This window comes from Panthera pardus, unplaced genomic scaffold, assembly GCF_024362965.1.
Source record: "Panthera pardus isolate Hobbes unplaced genomic scaffold, ASM2436296v1 HiC_scaffold_3, whole genome shotgun sequence".
Lineage (NCBI taxonomy): Eukaryota > Metazoa > Chordata > Mammalia > Carnivora > Felidae > Panthera > Panthera pardus.
Genome location: NW_026526876.1, coordinates 8,634,676 through 8,655,219, shown reverse-complemented (window position 1 = coordinate 8,655,219; position 20,544 = coordinate 8,634,676). Strand labels below are relative to the sequence as shown.

Here is a 20,544-nt window from a genome sequence, read left to right as displayed (position 1 = left end):
CCCCACTTTCCTGATCATTCTCAGGTAGCCCAAAAGAAGAGAGGAAACAAAATCTTGTTCTGACCCAGAACTTGGTCAGATTCAGCTTGAGGACCCTTGCAGGAGCCAAGAGGGTAGCAGATATTTCTGACCAGTGAGGAGATTTGGGTGGGTGCGTGGGTGGGTGAAGGAAGCTTGTCAAACAGATTCTGGGACCTAAGATGTCACAGATCTAAAGGACCATAACATTAGAAGGGGATTTGGAATACGTCTTGTCCAGGCCAACCCATTCATAGCTATGAAAAGGGCATGATTATTTGTCTTGGCCACAGTCACTCACTGACAGATAAAATGTGATTCAGCAGAGAGACGACTATGACAGGTGTATATGGAGACTAGGAGAATGGAATTGAGGGTCAACCATTCTGATACTGAACCAAGAAAGAAAGGAAGAATATATCGAAAGCTTTTAAGAGGAGAATTTATTATCTTGGTCCAGGTCCCAAGAGTGGCATCATGTAAGGACAGAAATCTGATAGGGCTCAAGCCATTTTGCTGTCCATTGCTGGCTTACTTTATCCATAGCTTGATGGAGGCACAGATGAATTTGGCAGACATTTTTTCCCCTTTAACAAATAATGAGCTGCAGGGTGTCTGGGTGGCTCCATCGGTTCAGCGTCTGATTTTGGCTCAGGTCATGATCTCATGGTTCGTGGGTTCAAGCCCCGCATTGGGCTCTGTGCTGACAGCTTGGAGCCTGGATTTGGCTTCAGATTCTGTGTCTTCCTCTCTCTCTGTTCCTCCCCTGCTCATGGTCTGTCTCTCTTGCTCTCAAAAACAAGGAGGAAACAAGGAGGGGGGGGGGCCTCTGATTAGACACTATTTCATTTTTGATGACATACAGAAGTAGTCATTCTTTGGGCTCCGTAAGCACACCTGCAAGATGCTTGTGTCCCCTTGAGAGATTGGCCTCATTTCCTCTGGTTCTTGACTTTCCCCAGAGGAGCCTCACAGATTTCCTCCGGGCATGGACTAGAATTGGGTCCATTGATTAGGACCCAGGCTGGAAACAGATGTGCACTCAAATGAGGTGTATTCATGGTCTTGGGCTGCTCTCATAAATCCCCACAAACTGGGGGGCTTCAAACAACAGAAGTGGATTGTCTCACGGTTCAGAGGCCGTGTCGTAGGGGACAGCTCTTCCTTCCTTGCCTCCTCTAAGCTCCTGGAAGTTCCCTGCAACCCCTGGGCTCCGTGGCTTGCAGCCGTGGCATTCTGGTCTCTGTTTTGGCCATTACATGGCATGGTCTCTGTGTGTCTGTCTTCACACGGCTCTACTCTTAGAAGGACAACAATCGCATTGAATTCGGGGTCCAACCTCTCCGAGGGTGACCTCACGTTAACCAGTTACATCTGCAGTGACCCTATTTTCAAATAAGGACACATTTCTAAGGTCCTAGGACTAGGGGTTACTAAGCATACTAAGGGTTAGGATTTCAACACATCTTTTTATGGAGAACCACAAATCTCCCCATAACATAGGTATTGAGGTGGGTTTCACGAAGGAATTATAGAGGCTCAGAGAAGTGCCCAGATGTCAACAGGTCTCGCCAGGGCGTGTGGTCGCTTTTTCTCTCTGCTTCCTTATGCTTTCCTGCTTTTCCCCGATTTGTGACATTTTGTAGACACTCGGGGGAAGGTGGGGGAAACCCAGAAACCCCCCTCCATCTCTCCTAGCAAGGAGTGGTGAGGGCTGCTTCCAGTCTGCAATGTCACTCCGTGACTCTGTGACTCAGTCCAGTCCCCTCAACGTCCCCAGGCTGCCCTGAGTGTGTCACAGAGCATGGTCACGCTGAGTTTTCTCAACTGTGGATTTGTCAGCCCTGCCAGTGAGCCAAGGTTAATGGCAAGTCCAAACGGGGTCATAGAGGGGAACGCTCATCGGAGACTGAACTGCATGTGATTTTGTGGGGTTACACCTGTCCTGTGTGGGGAGTAGGTGGAGAGAAGGTAGATGTAAAAATGGGTTTGCAGCCACAGCGACACCTGGTGGCCATTCTACACATTGCATGACACTTCTGCAATTTTTTCCCCGTTTCAACTAAGGGTTGTGGGTTTTCCTTTGCTAGGTGGTGAGATGCCCCATCGTGAGAGGGCAGCAGAGACCAAGTGGGCACAGGGACATCTGAAAGGCAATAGGGGGCATCCAGCCAGAGGGATACCAAAGCACATGGGCAGGAAATTCAACTTCGGGATACTTGGGGTGCTGGCCGTTCAGTCCTGCTGAGGCTGTGTCCTCCTGTATGGTCCCGGCCTCCTCACCTGTGGGGCAGTCAGTGGGCAGGGGGACACTAGAGCAAACCCACTGACATGGGATCCTTCTTCCTGCCCCCTTGATTCAAGTAACTTCTTTTGGGGAGTTGCGGTATCTGAGGTCTGACCACCACCTGGAAGAGTCCTTATGACTTGGTGCCATGTGGACACTCCCTCCCTGTCCATCCTGTCCCCACCTGCCCTCTCACCAAAAGATGGCCCCCTCTGTCCCATTCCAGAGAACTCCCCTGAGAGGAGGCAGAACCCCTAAAAGGAGCAGGTCAGGAACCACACAGCCCGGGTCTGGGTTGTGGCCAAGCTTGGCCTGGAGCCCAGCTCTGACGCGTCCCAGGACCGGCCGCCCGTGGCCCTGTCTCCAGCCCTTCCTGTCCCGAAGCTGCATCTCTGTCTCTGACTACCAGTCAGGTTTTCGGCATTTCCTGTTGCTGTCGTGCCCCCACGCCCCACCGGCGCCCACTGGTTCTAGCCTGAGCATCACTATAGCACCTGTCTCCCCACTGATAGTAATACCCCCCGCCAAAGACAGAAGGCTGTCTTGCTGACCCTCGGCCTGCCCTGCCTGCTGCTTAGCTCACCCTCCTACATTCTGACACGACATCTTGACCACCAGCGTCATCCCGGGGTGGGCCGGGTCCCGTGGTGATCACATGACCCTGGCCATTTTGCTCTCGAGATTAAGATTTATACGTGTGCATATGAATACGGTACATATGCCAATTTTGTAAGTGGCTAGGATTCAGGCTGGAAATTTGAGCCCTTTTTCACCCATAAGTATGAGAACAGTTCGAATCAGTAGTTTGAATCAGTAGTTACAATATGAGTGCCAAAAACCGTACCCTGTACTTTCCAAGATCCCAAGAATCATTCGCTGTTGGGCGTAAAAAAAACTAAAATCAGAGAGCTGCCCACCAATAACGAGAGGCAGTTTGAAGTGAATTTTGCTTTGAGAACACATGAAAAAGGTAGATAGCTCCCGGGGCACCTTAGAGTCAACTGAGAAATATTCTAAGAACAGCTGGGCCCGGGGCCTCCTCAGACCAGTTAATTCCAGGAACGAGGCTGATTCTGATGTTCTGCAAGCCTGGGAGCCGCTAGCCGTGTGTGGCTGCTGAAATTCACATTAATTCAAGTGAGATAAAATTTAGAGCTCAGACTCTTCATTGCACAGGCCGTATTTCCAGTACTCAATGGCCGTATGTGGCTAGTGGCTGCCACACTGGACAATGTGGCTTATAGACTATGTCCACCATCACAGAAAGTTCCGTATGGCTGCCCTAGAGGGTTGCCGAGTCCTGCTTCTGTTGTTGGAGGCTGACAAGGGCAGGTCAGTCCTGTATAAAATGCAGGTGGTTTTCTAGGTTCCTGAGCAGGTGGATGGCCATATGTGTGTGTGTGTGTGTGTGTGTGTGTGTGTGTGTGTGTGTCTGTGGGGGTCAGACCCATTATGGCTCCTGTTGTCCTACTTGCTGTCACCCTGCAGAGAAGCTTCTGGAAGTGCGTCCTGGGAATGTTGAGGGCCTGTAAGTGGCTGAGCTGGCATCCAAGCCATCCTCACTGGGATGAAGAAAATCTCCCATAGGTGGGTGTGGGTTAGGGGGATATGGCTTGTGTTGGGCCCCAGCGTTAAGAGGACAGAGGACCAGCACTTGCCAGGAAAGCCTTTATTCCCATCGAGGGGACCCACATAGCTTCTGCGGTTAGCTCTCCTCTGGGACGTTGAGTTTCTCCTTCACCCCACAGGCCACCACGGCGAAAAAGAACTCGGGGAAGAAGGTGCGGATGTACATGGCGGCCTTGGGGATGGGGTTGGCCATGAAGACCTCTTGTTTTTTCCGTCTCACGGTGCGCATCACCTCCTCCGCTACGTCCACAGGGTGCACCCCGTAGGTCAGCTTCCTGAAAAAGACTGAAAAGCCCCCAGTAGGGGCAGGGGTTACGGCCCCTGATGCCCAAAGAGAGGGAAGCGTGGGCTGGGCCTGGGGTTGTGGGTTCCCCAACCAGCTCCGCCCTCTGCTGGTTGTGAGGCCCTGGGGGGGCTGACTCTTGACCCCCTGAGCCTCAGCTTCTTCATCCGTAAAGTGGGCATAGTTTCCTGCCCTATTAACTTTTCAGGGTGGTTATGAGTCATTGCAGGGACGAGAAAGAGCTTAATTGAGAAAGAAGGTACCAGGGACGCCTGGGTGGCTCAGTCGGTTGAGCGTCCGACTTCGATCAGGTCATGATCTCATGGTTTGTGGGTTCCAGCCCCTCGTGGGGCTCTGTGCTGACAGCTAGGAGCCTGGAGCCTGCTTCAGATTCTGTGTCTCCCTTGCTCTCTGCCCCTCCCCCACTTGCATTCTGTCTCTCTCTGTCTCTTAAAAATAAATATTAACACAAATTTAAAAAGAAAGAAGGTGCCAGATGAATTAAGGAGCTATTGTTGACAACTGTTGCAAAGCCATGCTTATCAAGAACCTCCTGGGACCGTTTGCCCACATCTTGGTTCATCTTGATTCCTTAATGTAGACAGAGCCTTGGGCAGGATGTAGCAGCTCTCTGTTTCGAGCATTCTAGAATAGCAGTAATAATACGGTATGTTTACAGAGTGCTTGCTTTGTGCTGGTTGCTGTTGTAAACCATTTATGGGACTTCAGTCCTCCCAGTGCCTCCGCAAGGCAGGTATTACCACAGTCCTCAATTTCATAAAATTTTTTTTTATTTTACATTTATTTATTTTTGAGAGACGGAGTGAGACAGAGCACAAATGGGGGAGGGGCATAGAGAGAGGGGGAGACACAGAATCCAAAGCAGACTCCGGGCTCTGAGTTGTCGGCACAGAGCCCGGCGCGGGGCTTGAACCCACAAACCGTGAGATCATGACCTGAGGTGAAGTCGGATGCTTAACTTACTGAGCCACCCAGGTGCTCCTACAATCCTCAGTTTCTTAAAGGGAAAGCTGAGGCACAGAGATCAAGGGACCCGCCCGCGTTCGAACACTGAATGCATACCAGACACAAGCTTCAAGTGTAGGCAATCTGGTGCCAGACTCTCAGCCTCTACTCTGTGCCGCCTCCTAGGAAAAGGGGGGGGGGGAGTAGCAAGTTCTTAAAGGCCAAATCTGGCTCTTCCACAAGGGAAACTGAGGCCCAGAGACAGACAGTCACGTGTGCGAGGTCACAGAGCTGTGTGAGTGCCAGAGGCTAGCTGGGACTTGGTCTGCTGGTTGTGGGTTAGGATTCTTTCCACCTGGTGCCTCGGGACTTAAATTTGGGGCTCCCCTCCTGCTGTTAGCTGGGTGCAGGTCCCCACCACCTCTAGTCTCAGACTTCAGGAGCACCCACTCCCCTGCAGGCCCGGTGAAACCCGGCTGCCCCAGAGCACCCCCTCCCCCCACCGCCCCGTCCAGTTGCCCTCCCAGACCCCAGCTTCCCCCTGAAAGCTCACATTTCCACATGGAGGCTTCCCAGTTTCCTTGGCCTGGGTCAATGTGGTATGACCGGACGAAAGTGGGGCTCACCGTGCTGACGACTATGTCGTATTCTTCCACTTCGGCTCGGAGGCAGTCAAAGAAGCCTAGAGCCGCGTGCTTGGAGGCGGCATCTGAAAGAGAGACCGGGCAGGGGTGGGTGGGGGGGAGCAGCCCTGCTCCCCAGCAGGAGCAGTGGAGACAGAGGCCTGCGTGCACAATCCTAGAGGTCAGCTGGAAGGGGCCTCCGCTGTGGCCCTGCCCTGCCCCTCCCTTTGTAGATGAGGACAGACAGACCCCGTGAAATGGCGGACGGAGGCAGAGCTGGAATCGAGTCAGATGCTAAACCGATTGAGCCCACCCAGGTGTCCCAGTTTTCTTATCTTTAAGATGGGGATAATATCACTCTTGGCAAGTTGTTGTGACGGCCCAGGCATGAGTTCCCATTCCTTCCCAGTAAGGCTGGCACCGAGCGATTTCTCCAGAGTCCCAGGACCAGCTGGAGGTCTCAATGAGCCCGAAGCACAAGTCTCCCCTCCCACTTCCCGGCCTTTTCCTCCGAGGTCCTGTCCATCTGAGCCACTCACCAGATTCACTCCAAATGGTCGGGCCAAATGCTTGGGCTAACAAGAACCTTTCCAGGAATTCCAAAAAGAGTGGAGAAGACGCTCCTTAAAGTCTTGGGGAGTCAGAGCCCCATCTGGGGTATGATAAACCCCAACTTCCCATTTTGGGGGTGTCACCTGGAGGCTGAAACAGGCCGGGGGTGGGTGTACTGGGATCTCTGCCATCATGCTGATACCTACGGGATGCATGGTCCCCAGATGGCTCTTGCAAGCCACCGGCCCCCTCACCGTGCAGGGTGAAGAACGCAGGTGCCCTGGGGGGCTGGGGGGGCATGGGGCAAGGGAAAGTCGCGCTTGGTCTGCACTGGGCTCTGCCAACTATTGCCTCGAGAAGGTGGGCCCCGTGGCACCAGATCTATTATTGTTCAGGGAGCTGGAAATCCTGATTTTGACGGAAATGTCCTCGTATTCAAATAATTGAATACTGACCAATTCTGCACCTAATTCCAACACACGGGCTCTGGCCCACAGCACCAAGTCTCTGCCACCAGCTAGGGCTCCTACGACCTAATTCTGACACTGTCTACCTGGAGATAAAGTCAGATCCCTCAGGGTAAGGGTTCTGTCCCCTGACTGTCCCCTGTCCCCACTCAATTCAGACCAAGCATGAGTCCTGATGGTCACCTGTGCTTCTGACGGAGTGGCTGGAGATCGAAGCGTTCCGATGATCCCCTCCTCGAGACAGATTAACTTGTTAGAGCAGCTCATAGAACTCAGAGAAATGTTTTACTTAGTAGATCATGGGTTTATTATAAAAGGACATAACTCGGGGCACCTGGGTGGCTCAGTTGGTTAGGTGTCCAACTCTTGATTTGGGCTCAGGTCATGATCTCACAGTTCGTGACTTTGAGCCCCGCGTGGGACTCTGAGCTGACGGCACGGAGCCTGCTTAGGATTCTCCCTCCCTCTCTCTCTGCCCCTCCCTGCCTCTCTCTCTCTCTCTCTCTCAAAAATAAATAAACTAAAAAAAAAAAAAAAAAAAAAAGACCTAACTCAGAACGGCCAGATGGAAGAGGTGTAGTGGGTGAGGTGTGTGGGAGTGGGTTCAGAGGTTCACACCCTCTCTGGGTGCACCACTCTCCCCGACTCCCCACGAGCTCTCCAACCTCGGAGCTCTCCAAAGCCGGCCTTCTGGGATTTTATGGAGGCTTTGTTATAGGCACGATTGATTAAACCATGGGCCTTTGGTGCTAGAAAAATCCCCTGATCCTCTCTGCTCCTCAGTGGTGGGGGCAGACTGGAATCTCCCACCCCCTGATCACCTGGTTGGTACCCCTGGCCAGCAGCACCCCCATCTTTAGGTGGCGTCCAAAAGTCACCTCATTAATGTAACAAGAGACACTGAACACTCATCACTTAGGGAATTCAAGGGTTTTTAAAGCTCTGTGCCAGAAATGGGATGAAGACCAAATATATATTTCTTATTATAAACCATCATATCACAACACTACATCGCTAATTAGAAAGAGGTTTGCCAGCATGCTGGCCAAAACCAAATGCCGTGGGGCTCCCGGGCTGCCCTTCCCTGGTTCATAAAATGAATTTCCGTACATCTGCTCGTTTGACCTCGTCTGGACCTGGGTGAGACTCGGTCTCCCTAATGGAATCTACTGAACGAAGAGAGACAGAGGCTATTATCCCCACTTAATGACGAGAGAAGAGCCCCATCAGGACTCCCCTCGTGGTTCACAGTCACTCTAACTCTGCCTGCATGAAAAGCTCATCATCGCCATTGGGACAGTTCATGCCAAAACCACAGCGAGATGCCACTTCATGCCACTAGCGCGGCTAGAATCAAACAGATGGATAATAGCAAGAGTTGTGATGGATTTAAGCAATTGTGATGGATTTTAGTATATCGAGATATACTCAAAACCACCGAATTATATACTTTAAATGGGAGAACTGTATGGTCTGTAAGCTCTATGTCAATAGAGCTGTTACTTCCAAAGAAGGGTTATCAGCTTGCTGTTCATTCACTGACTTGTCAATTCCTCTGATCATTCAACAAGGAAGCTTCTCCTTGGGTGGGGCCCCGGGCGAGGAGCTGGAGGCAGAGGCGGGCTGGGTTATCTCTGCTGTGCTTCTGGGCTGAGCCTCAGAGCCCCATCTCCCTACTCAGTGCTGTGGCATCAGGGATGCTACATTTCCTGTGGGTGTGGAAGGAGACCCACCACAGTCAGACGATCCCAGTCATGGTCAGATCTGGAGGAAGGAGAGAACTTGGGGCCTGCCCAGGGTGGCCCCTCTGTAGTTTGTGACATTTATGTGGGAAACTCTGCACTCCTCCATTCCTCCGCTGCAGAGAAGCTGGACGTCAGAGAGCTGATGGGGGGGGGGGGTGGAGAGCCTCACTAGACTGCCCCACCCTCAATGCCGTGTTTCAGAAATGTTCCAGAAAAACCCATGCACTGGCCCCATGTTTTTGGTTGGTGGCCAAAGGGTCTGTCCCAATACTGCAAATGTCATGTCCCTGCTGTCTGTGTCCCCAGCACCTGGCTTTAGGGCCTCGATTGCTGTTTGTTGAACGAATGAAGGCATAGATCAAGGGAAGTGAAAAGTCATCCGGTTCCTGGGAATAACATGCGTGGAGAGTTTACAAATCCGAGGAATAGTGGTGATGTTTATCAGTGGGTTGGAAAGAAAGGAAAATGAGGGACGTGGCCAAGACAGCTGTGTGTGAAGCAAACTCCATTCTTCTCTCCCTCCTGGGCCCACAGGTAGACAGGTGCTTCCCAGCGTCCCTGGCAGCTGGGTGTTAAGTGTGCACCTGAGTTCTCGCCAGCAGGATATGAGCTGAGATGTTTGCTAGCTCCTGGCCTGGGGCTGTAGACCCTGGGCATGGCTCCCCAAGGCTCTCTGCCTTCTTCTCACAGCCAGAACCCAGACAAGGTGGGCACCAGCTTTGGCCATATGGGAAATGATGGCAAAGCAGTGATCTGGCACAACTCGGGGTCCCTGAGTGACAGTGAGGAGCCCGCTGTCCTGGGCTTAATCTAACTAGAACAGATGGGAAAAGAAAACTCTACTCGGGGGGGGGGGGGATATTATGAGCTGAATTGTATCCCCCACCACTCCCAGCTCGTACGTGGGAAGTCCTAATCCTGGTGTCTCAGAATGGGACTGGGTTTGAAGATACGGTGATTTACTTTAAATGAGGCCATCAGGACTGGTCCTCATCCGATCCAACTGGTGTCCTCAAAGAAGAGGAAATTTGGACACACAGAGAAGGACCTGAGGGATGTACAGAAGAGAAGCCATGTGAAGGGAGAAGGCGGCTGTCCGCAAGCTGAGGAGAGGGGCCTCAGGAGAAGCCAAACCCACCGACACCTTGACACTGGACCTCAGCCTCCAGAACCATCTTGTAGAAGCCCCTCGGTCTGTGGTGTTTCGTCATGGCAGCCAGAAGAGGCTCAGAGAGGAGACCCACCCAATTTTCTTTCCTCCCTCCCGCCCTCTGCCCACCAGCCATTTACTGGGTTCTCATTTTGTGTAGGACGCTGTGGGCCATAGAGAAATGTATACGGTATGCGTCCTGCCCTCCAGCATCCTACCGCAAGGGAGGCGGACATCCCCCAGCTGGATCCCATGAATATATGCTGAGAAGTTCCCCTCTTCCCTGGAATTTTTAAAGGACACCTGCCTTTGGTATTTTCTCTTCACCTCTCCTTGGATTCTGCGCCTTTCACTTTCCCCTCCCTCCTCCTTCAGAACTTTCTGCCCTTTTCCCCTGTGTGATATGCGCCCTTCTCAGTTGTAACCTTTCCTGTCCTTACAGAGGAAGGATCACTTGAGCTGAGGCCATGTGCCCCTGCCAGGAGGGGGCCCTTCGTCCGGCCTTGATCGTGTTCAGCCAGGGCATGCCCTGACCACCTGTGGGATGTGAACTTCTGGGGGAGAGGGACCCAGTCACCTGCAAGCCATAGGTGCTCGAAAATAGGAACTGAAGGCATAAAAGAAAAGCCAATAGACCATTTCACATCCGGACACTTCCCTCCCCCACCCCCGCCTTATAACCGCATGCCTAGTGCGGGACATGACATCCGTGGTCTATTAAGACACATAACATATGGCCAAACGTTTTTGTCGTAGCAACTTACAAGCTGTACGGAATGGGATTCCAAGCTTCCCTTGGATGTTATTCACTAACACGATCTGGCCTGTCCTCCGGGAGATCATGTCGGGGAGCAGGGCTAGAAAGCACAGGACAGAGTCACGGTTACGCATCGGAAACTGAGGCAGACAGCAGTGGGGAGACCCCTTCCCCAGACCCCTTTCATCACGCAGGACCCCACTACCTCCCCGGTCATTCGATTACCCCAAGACACAGGTGGGCAGGAGCAAGCACATCCCCTCTCCCGTGTTTCCCAAGAATGGGCTTGGCTCAACTGGTGATTGCGATTGCTGGGTGGTTTTCCGTGACCCACCCATGTGCATGAAGGGACACGGATCTCAGTGGTGAGAAAGGTCATGGGTCATCCTATTTCAACCCAAGTCTTGCCTTCAGCAGGAAGGCTCATATTGGTCCTAATGTGTCTTCAACACCTCTCTTGCAGGTGCAAATCTTTCAACAAAGAGAGGACAGGCCTCAGCCCTGTGTCTTGGGAGAACCTACCACTTTGTTCTATTTTCAGGGTTCTCCTATTTTTTTTATTTTTTAAAATGTTTTTTGTTTATTTTTGGGAGAGAGAGAGAGAGAGAGACAGAGTGCAAGCGGGGGAGGGGCTGAGAGAGAGAGGGAGACACAGACTCCGAAGAGGCTCCAGGCTCCGAGCTGTCAGCACAGAGCCCAATGCGGGGCTCGAACTCACGAACCGTGAGATCATGACCTGAGCCGGAGCCAGATGCTTAACCAACTGAGCCACCCAGGCGCCCCAGGGTTCTCCTATTTATTGAGAGAGAAAATGTTTTTTAATTTATGGTGATATTATGAAGACTTCCCCTGAAAAGAACTGATTTGAAAATGCAGAACTTTAGAGAATGAAATAAATAATAGTTACAGGTGGAATGGGGATATGGCAAAAAAAAAAAAAAAAATCAAGAGACTCAACTTTCAGAATGGCCATTGACATCGAGCCCTTGCATGCCTCAGATGGGTAAACTGAGGCCCAGAGCTAGTGACTGGACTTCAGGTCTGTAAGCAAGTTAGAGGCTCAGCCAGGAAGATACACCAGCTCTGGATTTCCCCTTCCACTGTCTGCATCCTTCACTTCGATGCCAGTGAACCCTGAACTCTCAGAAGCACAGTGTATCCACAGGGGCTGGACTGGAGGAAACCATTATCTCTGGGGCATCATTTCAGAAGCTCTGGAAAGTCATCTTTCTGCTTCAGATAAGTTTCCCTTCATCTATCCTAGTGCCCCAGTCCCCGTGATCATGGGGACTGGGGCCATGGAGGAGGCAGTTCTAAGATCATGCTTCCTCAGCCAGGGAACCCCACATGCTAAATTCAGACAGTCTCCACTCATACATCCTCCCTTTTGGGATTCTGCTTTGAGAAACTTTGGTGGGGGGATGGGGGGGCCGGGGCTTGTTGCTTCAACTCTTGGCTCTATTACGTGTCATCTCCAGCCCCAACCCCCCAGGATCCAGACCTGCATTTGACCTTTGGCTGTGAGATATCTCCACACAGGAGCTGCCATTTTACCCTCAAAAGGGTTTCTGTTCTCCCTGTTTCTGCAAAGGGATTGACACCACATTGGGTCTCTTGTAGTTTGGGATAAACCTTTCTCTTCTATATTTCTGAGGACAGAATCTCTACCCTTGACCAACTGTCATGGGTAGGGACAGATCAAGGGCAAGGGTGATATATGAAAATACATGCGAAGCATGAAGACAGTGGTCCAGTGATGTGGGATGAGATTGGTGGGAGAGCCGTGGACAAGAGTAAGAAGAAAGGGGATGAAGGGAGAGCTTAGATGGGGAGGGGGTTTCCCACAGAGGGAGGTTGGAATATACTAGTAAGATACTTCCCAAATCCCTTTTCTTTTATCAACATTTATCGTCAGAATGGTGAAAGCTTTCACCAAATTGGTAGGAGTTTTTCTGAGGGGGCTGGAGATTCCATCCACAGTTGGGTGACCATCTGTCTGGCTATGTGACAGAGCCCTCCCTAGCAGCCGGTGGCCCCGAAATCTGCAGGAAGGTCAAACTCACGAGACCTTTGGTCAGTGTGATGGGTCCAAAGTAATTGGCATCCATGATCTTCTTGTCGAGCTCCAGAGAAATCTTATGGGCAGGCCCCTTCACCTTCATGCTGGCATTGTTGATGAGGATGTCCACACAGCCATAGCAGTCGAGGATCTCTTTGGCCACATCTGGAACACAGCTGACGTCCGAGAGGTCCAAGAGGACCAGCTTTGGGGTGAATGTCTGCTGAACCAATGAAAGAGTCAAGGCATGTGTGGGAATACCTTGGGGGCCCCCGCCCCCCTTTTGAAATTCAGAGCTCATGGAACAGGGGAGAAAAAATGAGGAAAAAGCAGACATGGCTCTGGGAGGAAAGAAGCTGATAGAGATTCCATTCTTGGGTAGTGGAGTCCAAAGGTGCAAAGATGCAGTCATCAGTCTGAACTTTTGGCCAAGGGGCCAGAACTGATGAATCCAAATGAATACCACCCTTTACAGAGGAGGCCGTGCATGGATTCCAGTGGTGACATCCTTATAACATCTTAGGAGTTCCTTTTTGCAAACGGCTTGCCAAGCTCACTTTCGAACCACAGGAGGATTTATCATAGTGCTTTTGTAGCTACATTTCGTTTTTGACCCAAGTCTTACACACAATAGTTTTGGAGCAGCATCTGTGTGCCAGACCTAGACACTCACTGCCATCAAGACTCTCATGGTCTAGGGGCACCTGGGTGGCTCAGTTGGTTAAGTGTCCGACTTCGGCTCGGGTCATGATCTCGCGGTTTGGGCGTTCGAGCCCCGCGTCGGGCTCTGTGCGGACAGCTCAGAGCCTGGAGCCTGCTTGGGATTCTGTGTCTCCTTCTCTCTCTGACACTCTCCTGCTTGCACTCTGTCTCTCTTTCTCTCTCAAAAATAAACATAAAAAAAAAAAAGACTCTCGTGCTGGAGAGCAGGGAACAGGTTGGAAAATTGATGACACCATGTGATAAATGCGACCCTGATCCCTGTGTTTGACAAACATTAGTCCTGAAGAGAGGGTTCCTCGGTCAAATTTGTTTGGGAAACACAGACTATTTATTATATGTTGTTCTTGGGGATACACGATGCACGGTAGCATATAAAAGGTTCTGAAAAGTCCTGCAGTAAAGAAACCATCACTGGGTATTTTCCACACAATTGATGTCAGTACCTCTTTTTAATTCAACACCTGGTAACACCCCCCAAAACAGAACTGGATGCTGTGTTGTCCAGTGTGTTCCATCCCCCCAAATGCCAGGCTTCTTTCTGAATTATTTTTGTTTTTTTCCAAAAAGTAGTTCAATATCAAGGGCAAAAAAAACCCCCAAAAACCCAAAGAAACAAAAAACAAAGACAAAAACAAAAAAACCCACAAAACAAAACAAAAAAACCCAAAACCATGAAGAAAGCACTGAGGGCAGTGCTCCAGAAATACTTTGAAAACCACAGCCTCCTGGAAAGTGTTCACCTCCCGGTGGCTTCTTAGAAGGTGACTTCACTTCCCTGATTTCTTTCACAGAAATATCATTTGAGGTATTATTTTCCTTTTTAAAGATTTTATGTTTTTAATGTTTATTTTTGAGAGAGACGGAGCGCAAGCAGGGGAGGGGCAGAGAGAGAGGGAGACACAGAATCCGGAACAGGTTCCAGGCTCCCAGCTGTCAGCACAGAGCCTGACCGACGCAGGGCTCAAACCCACAAACTGAGATCATGACCTGAGCCAAAGTCGGACGCTTCACTGACTGAGCCACCCAGGCACCCCTAAAGATTTTATTTTTAAGTAATCTCTACACCCAACATGGGGCTCGAGTTCAGAACCCCGAGATCAGGAGTCCCACGCTCCGAGATCAGGAGCAAGCCGGGCGCCCCTGAGATTTTATTTAGAAAAATCAGCCCTAAGAGTTTATAATCACTCCCATACGGCTGTCATGCTCTAGCTTCTGGGTCCTCGTGGACTCTGGCTTAAATATAACAGGGGGTGGGGAGGGTGAGCAAATCCTTGGCAAGAATGGTCAAGACGAGTGGCAGACAACCTGTGCCAAGGTTAGTGAGACCGCTGCCTCCAAAAGCAATCACCAAATTTCACCCACCTGGTCAAAGAGCTGCTAAAAAAACCCAAAAAACAAAAAACAAAACAAAACAAAAAAAACAGTGAAGGTTAAGGGTGCCCAAGGGCATCCCCAAGCCAGCTGCCAGAAGCCCTTACCTTGCTGGGGTCAGCCACGCTGATCAGGGCATCATACAGGGTCTCTAGCCTCTCCCAGTTCTTCCCACACAGCACCAGCCTCGCCCCACCAGCGTGGAACACCCGAGCACACTCTGTGGGGAAGAAGGAAAGAGGGCAGGGCGCACTGTGTGGATGGAGCCACTGATGATGAGCGTCTCTCTTACGAATTCAGGATTTCAAAGGATTCCAAAGTCCGTGGGCCATTGAAATCCTTTGGAGGTCATTTCATTCAACTTCCTCCCAGGGTTGGAATTTTTTATCTTCCCTTTCCGGCCTCAGCATGGTTACCTCCCGTGAAGGGGAGCTTGGAGTGGAGTGAAATAGCCTGTCCTTTGTGGGATGGTTCTGATTATGAGAAGATTGTTCCCTAAGCTGGACAGAAAGGTGACCCTATCCACCTAACCCTCCAGGATCAAAGCCCTTGACTGATCTTAACCTAAAGATATTGGAAAGGCTCCTGCGTGGGTCTCCCAGAAACAGAATCAGAGACAGGGACTCAGGCAGCCAGGAGTGCCCGTCAGAGAAAAATCCATCGGGGAGTAAGGTCTCAGGTAAAGCGTAGTCTTGGCTGGATCCGAGGAAAGTTCTGGAGGGTACAACCCACTGCTGAGCTGTCCCACCTGGAGGCAAGGGGCCGGCCTTTTATACGCTCGTGTCTTCTCAGCGTGCTGATCGAGCTTCCCTCCAGGGCTGGGTGCAGAGGGCATGGAAGGCCCCGGGGAGGCAGTGTCCACTGGCAGAGGGCAAGTGTGTGCGCCGGGCAGCCAACACTCACAGAGCCTGGCCACGTACAGGGACCTGGGAAGGGCATCGCCAAACACCCACTAGCGGTGCTCAGTACCTCTTATCGCCCCGTTTTACACCACACAGCGGTGAGCCTGGACTGATCGAGCATGACAGAGGATACCTGGGCGCCCCGGGTGCCCACGGGAGACTGGCTTCTGGAATGCAATGGCTCCAAGCGGTTTCGGGGTTGCGTGCGGTGCAGAGAAGGGGGCCGGCCGGGGTTTGATCGGCGGGCACGTGGGCAGGGGGATTGTGGTATTGGAGGAGGACAGCTGCGGTGCTGGAGCCTTCAGTCTCAGCGGGAGAGACACACGGACGCAGGACAGATGGAGGTCCCAGTGAGGTCTAGAAACAGGTGTGCTGGGTGTGGCTGAGAGCGGGCAAGGGGGAGGGGGAGGAGGTGGGCAGTTCTGACTGATGGAAACCTGAATCAAGAAATAACTGTGTGGACAATGTCACCTTGAGTTGTTGGGACCACGGGGAAGGGTCCATCTCTCCCCCACGCGTGGGGCAGCCACGATGGCCGTGTTTTGCAAACCTGAGAGGTGACATTTAGTGAGTAGAAATGATTCACCCGCAGTCCCGCAGCAGGTAAGCGGTGAAGCCAGGGACATGCCTGGGGCTGGGCGGGGGGGCGCCCGGTTCTCCACCTCTTGTCCCACCTCCCAGAAAGGAGCATGTGGCCGGGGGGAGGGTTCTGTCGCCCACTCACACTCTACATCTACAAGCTGAGCACGGGGGCAGGTGAGGGGCCTATGACCTTGACCTCCTTGGGAGAGGCGGCCAGGGGCCCTCACTATCACCCACCCACTCTCCTCCGCGGGAACCTCGCCTCTTGCAGGTGCGCCCGGGGAGGCTGGAGCCCAGGGATGCATTCATCACTGCAGAACAGCGAGCCCGAAGGCATCCTTCCAAACAAGTCATTTCTGCCAACGCAGGTGCTGCTATGCTCAGGCTCTCTTGCTTTGATTCTGGATCAGCTCAGCTCAGCACAACGTTTCTCCAGGCTTTTCCTTTTTCACGCAGCAAATATGAGCCACACCTTTCCTCCCACATCTCCTTGACTCTAAGGTGCCACCGGGCGGAGATGCTTTCTGATTTCAGGGAGATGAAAATGCCAAAGGGTGGCCTGTGACCGTCGGAACGGGCTGTCGACCGACAGGCAAGCAGGCTCAGTTTCGGAAACGTTTGGGGCGCGCCTCAGAGATGCTGAAACACAGACAGGGCGCCGAGCTCTTCGAGGCACAGAGAGTGTGACGATTTCGAGAGTCCTTCTTGCCAAAGACACAGAGGGTACAAAGTGACCCATGAGGCGCCTGGGTGGCTCAGTCAGACTCTTGATTTCAGCTCAGGTCATGATCTCACAGTTTGTGGGTTCAAGCCCCGCGTCAGGCTCTGTGATGACAGCGCAGAGCCTGCTTGGGATTCTCTCTCTCTCTCCCTCTCTGTCCCTCCGCCACCCAGGCTCTCTTTTACTCTCTCAAAAATAAATAAACATTAAAAAAATGCACACACACAAAGTGACCCGATTCCCAGCTTGGCTGAGTCGTGTGGGGGTTTGGGGCAGGTTCACATGTCCTGATCTTCGTCCGATTTCCCTGGTCCACAGCGTGGCGCTGGGTCCTTGCAACTCTCCGGGGCTACCTGCCGGGCTTGGTCGGGTTCCAGGGGATCGAGGCTGTGCTGTGGGCCACGTAAAGCCTGAACTGTCTGCTCAGGGCCCGTCACATTTTTGTTGCCTCGGACCTGAAAAGCAGAGCAGCCTGAACCCATAACCACTGCGGTCAGCTGCGTGTTATTTGAGGCCACGCACACCCAGCTTCTCGGGTTACTTCTAAATATTTGGACTTGCTTTTTTTCCTTCCAGCTTTGCATTTCTTTCCAGGGCGGGTCCGGTAAGACACAGCACAAGAGGACACCGATGTTAGGGCAGAGACTAGACCAAATTCCTCTGAAAATGCCATTCCCTCCACCACCACCACCCCCCCCGCCCCGAGATGTATTTTCTGGGTGCCTGAGTTGAACACGGGGTCACTATAACCCGAATGAGACTCAAAACAAGGTACCTCTCAGCAATCGATGGTATGGCACTGTCTTATAACACAGAAACTCAGGAGGATACAGGACTGAACAGCCTTCTCAACCAACCAGCGGGGTCTGATGGACGTTTTGTGGGACTCTCCTCCCAACCACGGCAGAACGCACACTGTTTTCAAACACCCGCGTATCGTTCACGGAGATGGGCCATGTCTTGGGTGGTAAAGCACACCTCAACAAATTTAAAAGAATCGAAATCATACAAAATATGTTCTCTGATCATGTTGGAATCTAGCCCGAAATCAACAAGACAAATCTACGACAACATACTTGTATCCAAATGAGTGCTTTCCCGTAAGGTGGTTACTTTTTTTTTTTAATTTTTTTTCAACGTTTTATTTATTTTTGAGAGACAGCATGAGCCAGGGGACTGGCAGAGAGAGAGAGAGAAGGAGACAGAGAACCTGAAGTAGACTCCAGGCTCCGAGCTGTCAACACAGAGCCCAACACAGAGCTCAAACCCATGAACTGCAAGATCATGGCCTGAGCCGCAGTCAGACGCTTAACCAACTGAGCCACCCAGGTGCCCCAGGATGGCCACTTTTAAAGGCAGTTATTAAATAAACTTTTTTTTTTTGAGTGCTTATTATACACCAAGCTTTGATCTAGGTACTGGGACACTGGGGTTAGGAACACACACAGGTTCCACCATAAGGGAGCTTGGGTCTGGCCGATCAGCTGAGAAGGACACGTGTAGGGCACAGCGTGAGGAGTGTGGGAATAGCGGGGTGTTCATATGAGGAGCCATGGGAGCCCAGAGACTGGTTCCTCGGGGAGCACCCAAGAAGAAAGATCAGGGGGCAAGGAAAGCTTCCTGATGAAGGGGTCTCTTGTTGGCGGCTGGCCTGATGCTATGTGGACATATTCTGTTTGAAGGACAGGTTTGCCCCAACACGGACTCTGACTGTCTCTAGGTGAGTGTTTCTGTTCCATTTCCCCAGGGCAACAACTGGTCCCCATCATCTTGTATCTGATCTCATTGACAAATGTGTGTGCTCTGACTTGTCCCTGTAGAAGCTGGAGCTTGTATCCCTCCTCCGTTTTGAGCATGGAGTCTAATGCAGCAAAATATTCTCCTCGGGAATTTCTTCTGGGCCCCATGAAGGGCCAGATTACCCACCTCATGCTTGGTTTATTTTTTTTTTTTAATGTTTACTTATTTTTGAGAGATATGGATCGTGAGCAGGGGAGGGGCAGAGAAAGAGGAGGACAGAGGATCCGAAGCAGGCTCCAGGCTCCGAGCTGTCAGCACAGAGCCCGATACGGGGTTCAAACCCACGAAGCAAGAGACCATGACTAGGGCTGAAGTCGGGCGCTTAACTGACTGAGTCACCCAGGCGCCCCCATGCTTTGTTTTTTATGTCACATGGTGAGCCTGGGGCAATCACCCCCTGGAACAGAACCCATCTTCAAAGTAGGGACAATGTTCATCTCAATACCCAGCACATAATGGACTCTTTGGATACCTGTTGAGTGACTTAATGGATGTTTGTCAATGTGGGTTCTATGCTTGATTAAAAACAACACAAACAAGAGCAAAAATGATGCCCAAATTATCCCAAACGCGGCTACACAAACATTGCTAGGAGTGATAGGGTCAGAGTCTTACAAACCTAAGGACAGTTATTACCCTCATGTCACAGATGCCACCAGCAGAAAAGCGCCCTGAGACCGTCCAAATCAGGGGTCACAAACCTAACTGCCTTCAAGGCCAGGAGGTAATATGGTTGAGGTCATCAGCCTGACTGCGATACAGCGGGGATCGGTGGGGTGTGTAGCACATTGGGCACAGTCTGCCTGAATTTGCTCATCGTTATGACTGTCACGGTCACCTGATGGCTTCTATGTGCTTTCCATCAAGGAATTCATTCATTCATGCCGACAACCCTGTGAGGTAGACATTACCAGTGTCCTCACTTTCCTGGATGAGAAATCCAAAGCAGAGCAGTGCAATCACCAGCTAGTAGGTGACAGAGCCTGGAACTTCACCCAGCACCCAAGTCTGGGCTCATAGTTGATATGCCGCCCCATCCAAGGGCTTTGCATTTCAAATTTTCTGGAACCCCATGAACGCAAAAACAAGTGACATCTGCTGATCAGTTTTGGCCCTGAGGCTGTGAGTTTGCAACCCAGCTCTCCCAGGCTGTGAGTTTGCAACCAACCCAGCTCTCCCAATCCCCTTGTTTCTCGGGCACAGGGAGCTATAGCCCCCAAAAGAGAAGACACTCGCTGGTTAGCCACGGACCCTGGGAGAGGACACAGCCTCGATTTCCCCCACCCCCCACCTAGCAGATGGCCACACACCATCCTGCTACCTCTCGTCCTTCACGTCAGGAATGGGCGCAGTGGGGACAGAGCTGGCTTACCCTTGCCCAGTCCTGAGATGGCATCAGTGAGCACCACCACTTTGTTCTGGACGGCTGACTTTGACCACAGCCGGGACACCTCTTGGTAGATGAAGAGAAGGCCACTGATTCCCAGGAGCAGCAGAGGCAGGATAAACACAGCCGTGACTCCCATCTTGTTCTGGGGGCAGTGGGGAGCAGGGAAAGGACTTGGCTTTGCAAAGAGACTCTGATGAGACCCCCCCCGGAGCAGGGAGGCGGCCCAAGGCTACAGGTGCACTCGCCATGCACCCACGTGTCTTCTCCAGGGAGACGGGCTCTGTGCAAGCTCCCGGAGGACTCCTTCTGAGCTAAACACCCAAGCAACCATGTTAATCCCCAAACGCTCAATGAATAGGAAATTACTCACGGTGTGTCCAAAAGCAAACGGAATCCGGGGCCTGCCCTCCCAAAGGTTAGTTACAAATTTAATTAAAATGGGTCTGCATTTTTGGAAGGAAATCCTTGTGTTAAGGCCACTTGCTTGGGCCCTAATGACTATTTATAGCTCTCAGCACA

At 51.7% G+C, this 20,544-nt stretch overlaps 1 protein-coding gene across 1 annotated transcript; it reads right to left on the bottom strand.

Moving 5' to 3' along the window:
• Positions 1-3,959: 3,959 nt before the first annotated feature.
• Positions 3,960-20,539, bottom strand: DHRS7C (dehydrogenase/reductase 7C). The gene is made up of 7 exons (XM_019413448.2): positions 20,396-20,539; positions 20,008-20,167; positions 14,738-14,850; positions 12,546-12,756; positions 10,485-10,577; positions 5,737-5,892; positions 3,960-4,219 (listed from the first exon to the last, which is right to left on the bottom strand). Exons 2-7 carry the CDS (start codon positions 20,159-20,161, stop codon positions 4,011-4,013), a joined length of 936 nt encoding a protein of 311 aa, XP_019268993.2. The 5' UTR covers positions 20,162-20,167; positions 20,396-20,539; the 3' UTR covers positions 3,960-4,010.
• Between the last annotated feature and the right edge of the window lie 5 nt (positions 20,540-20,544).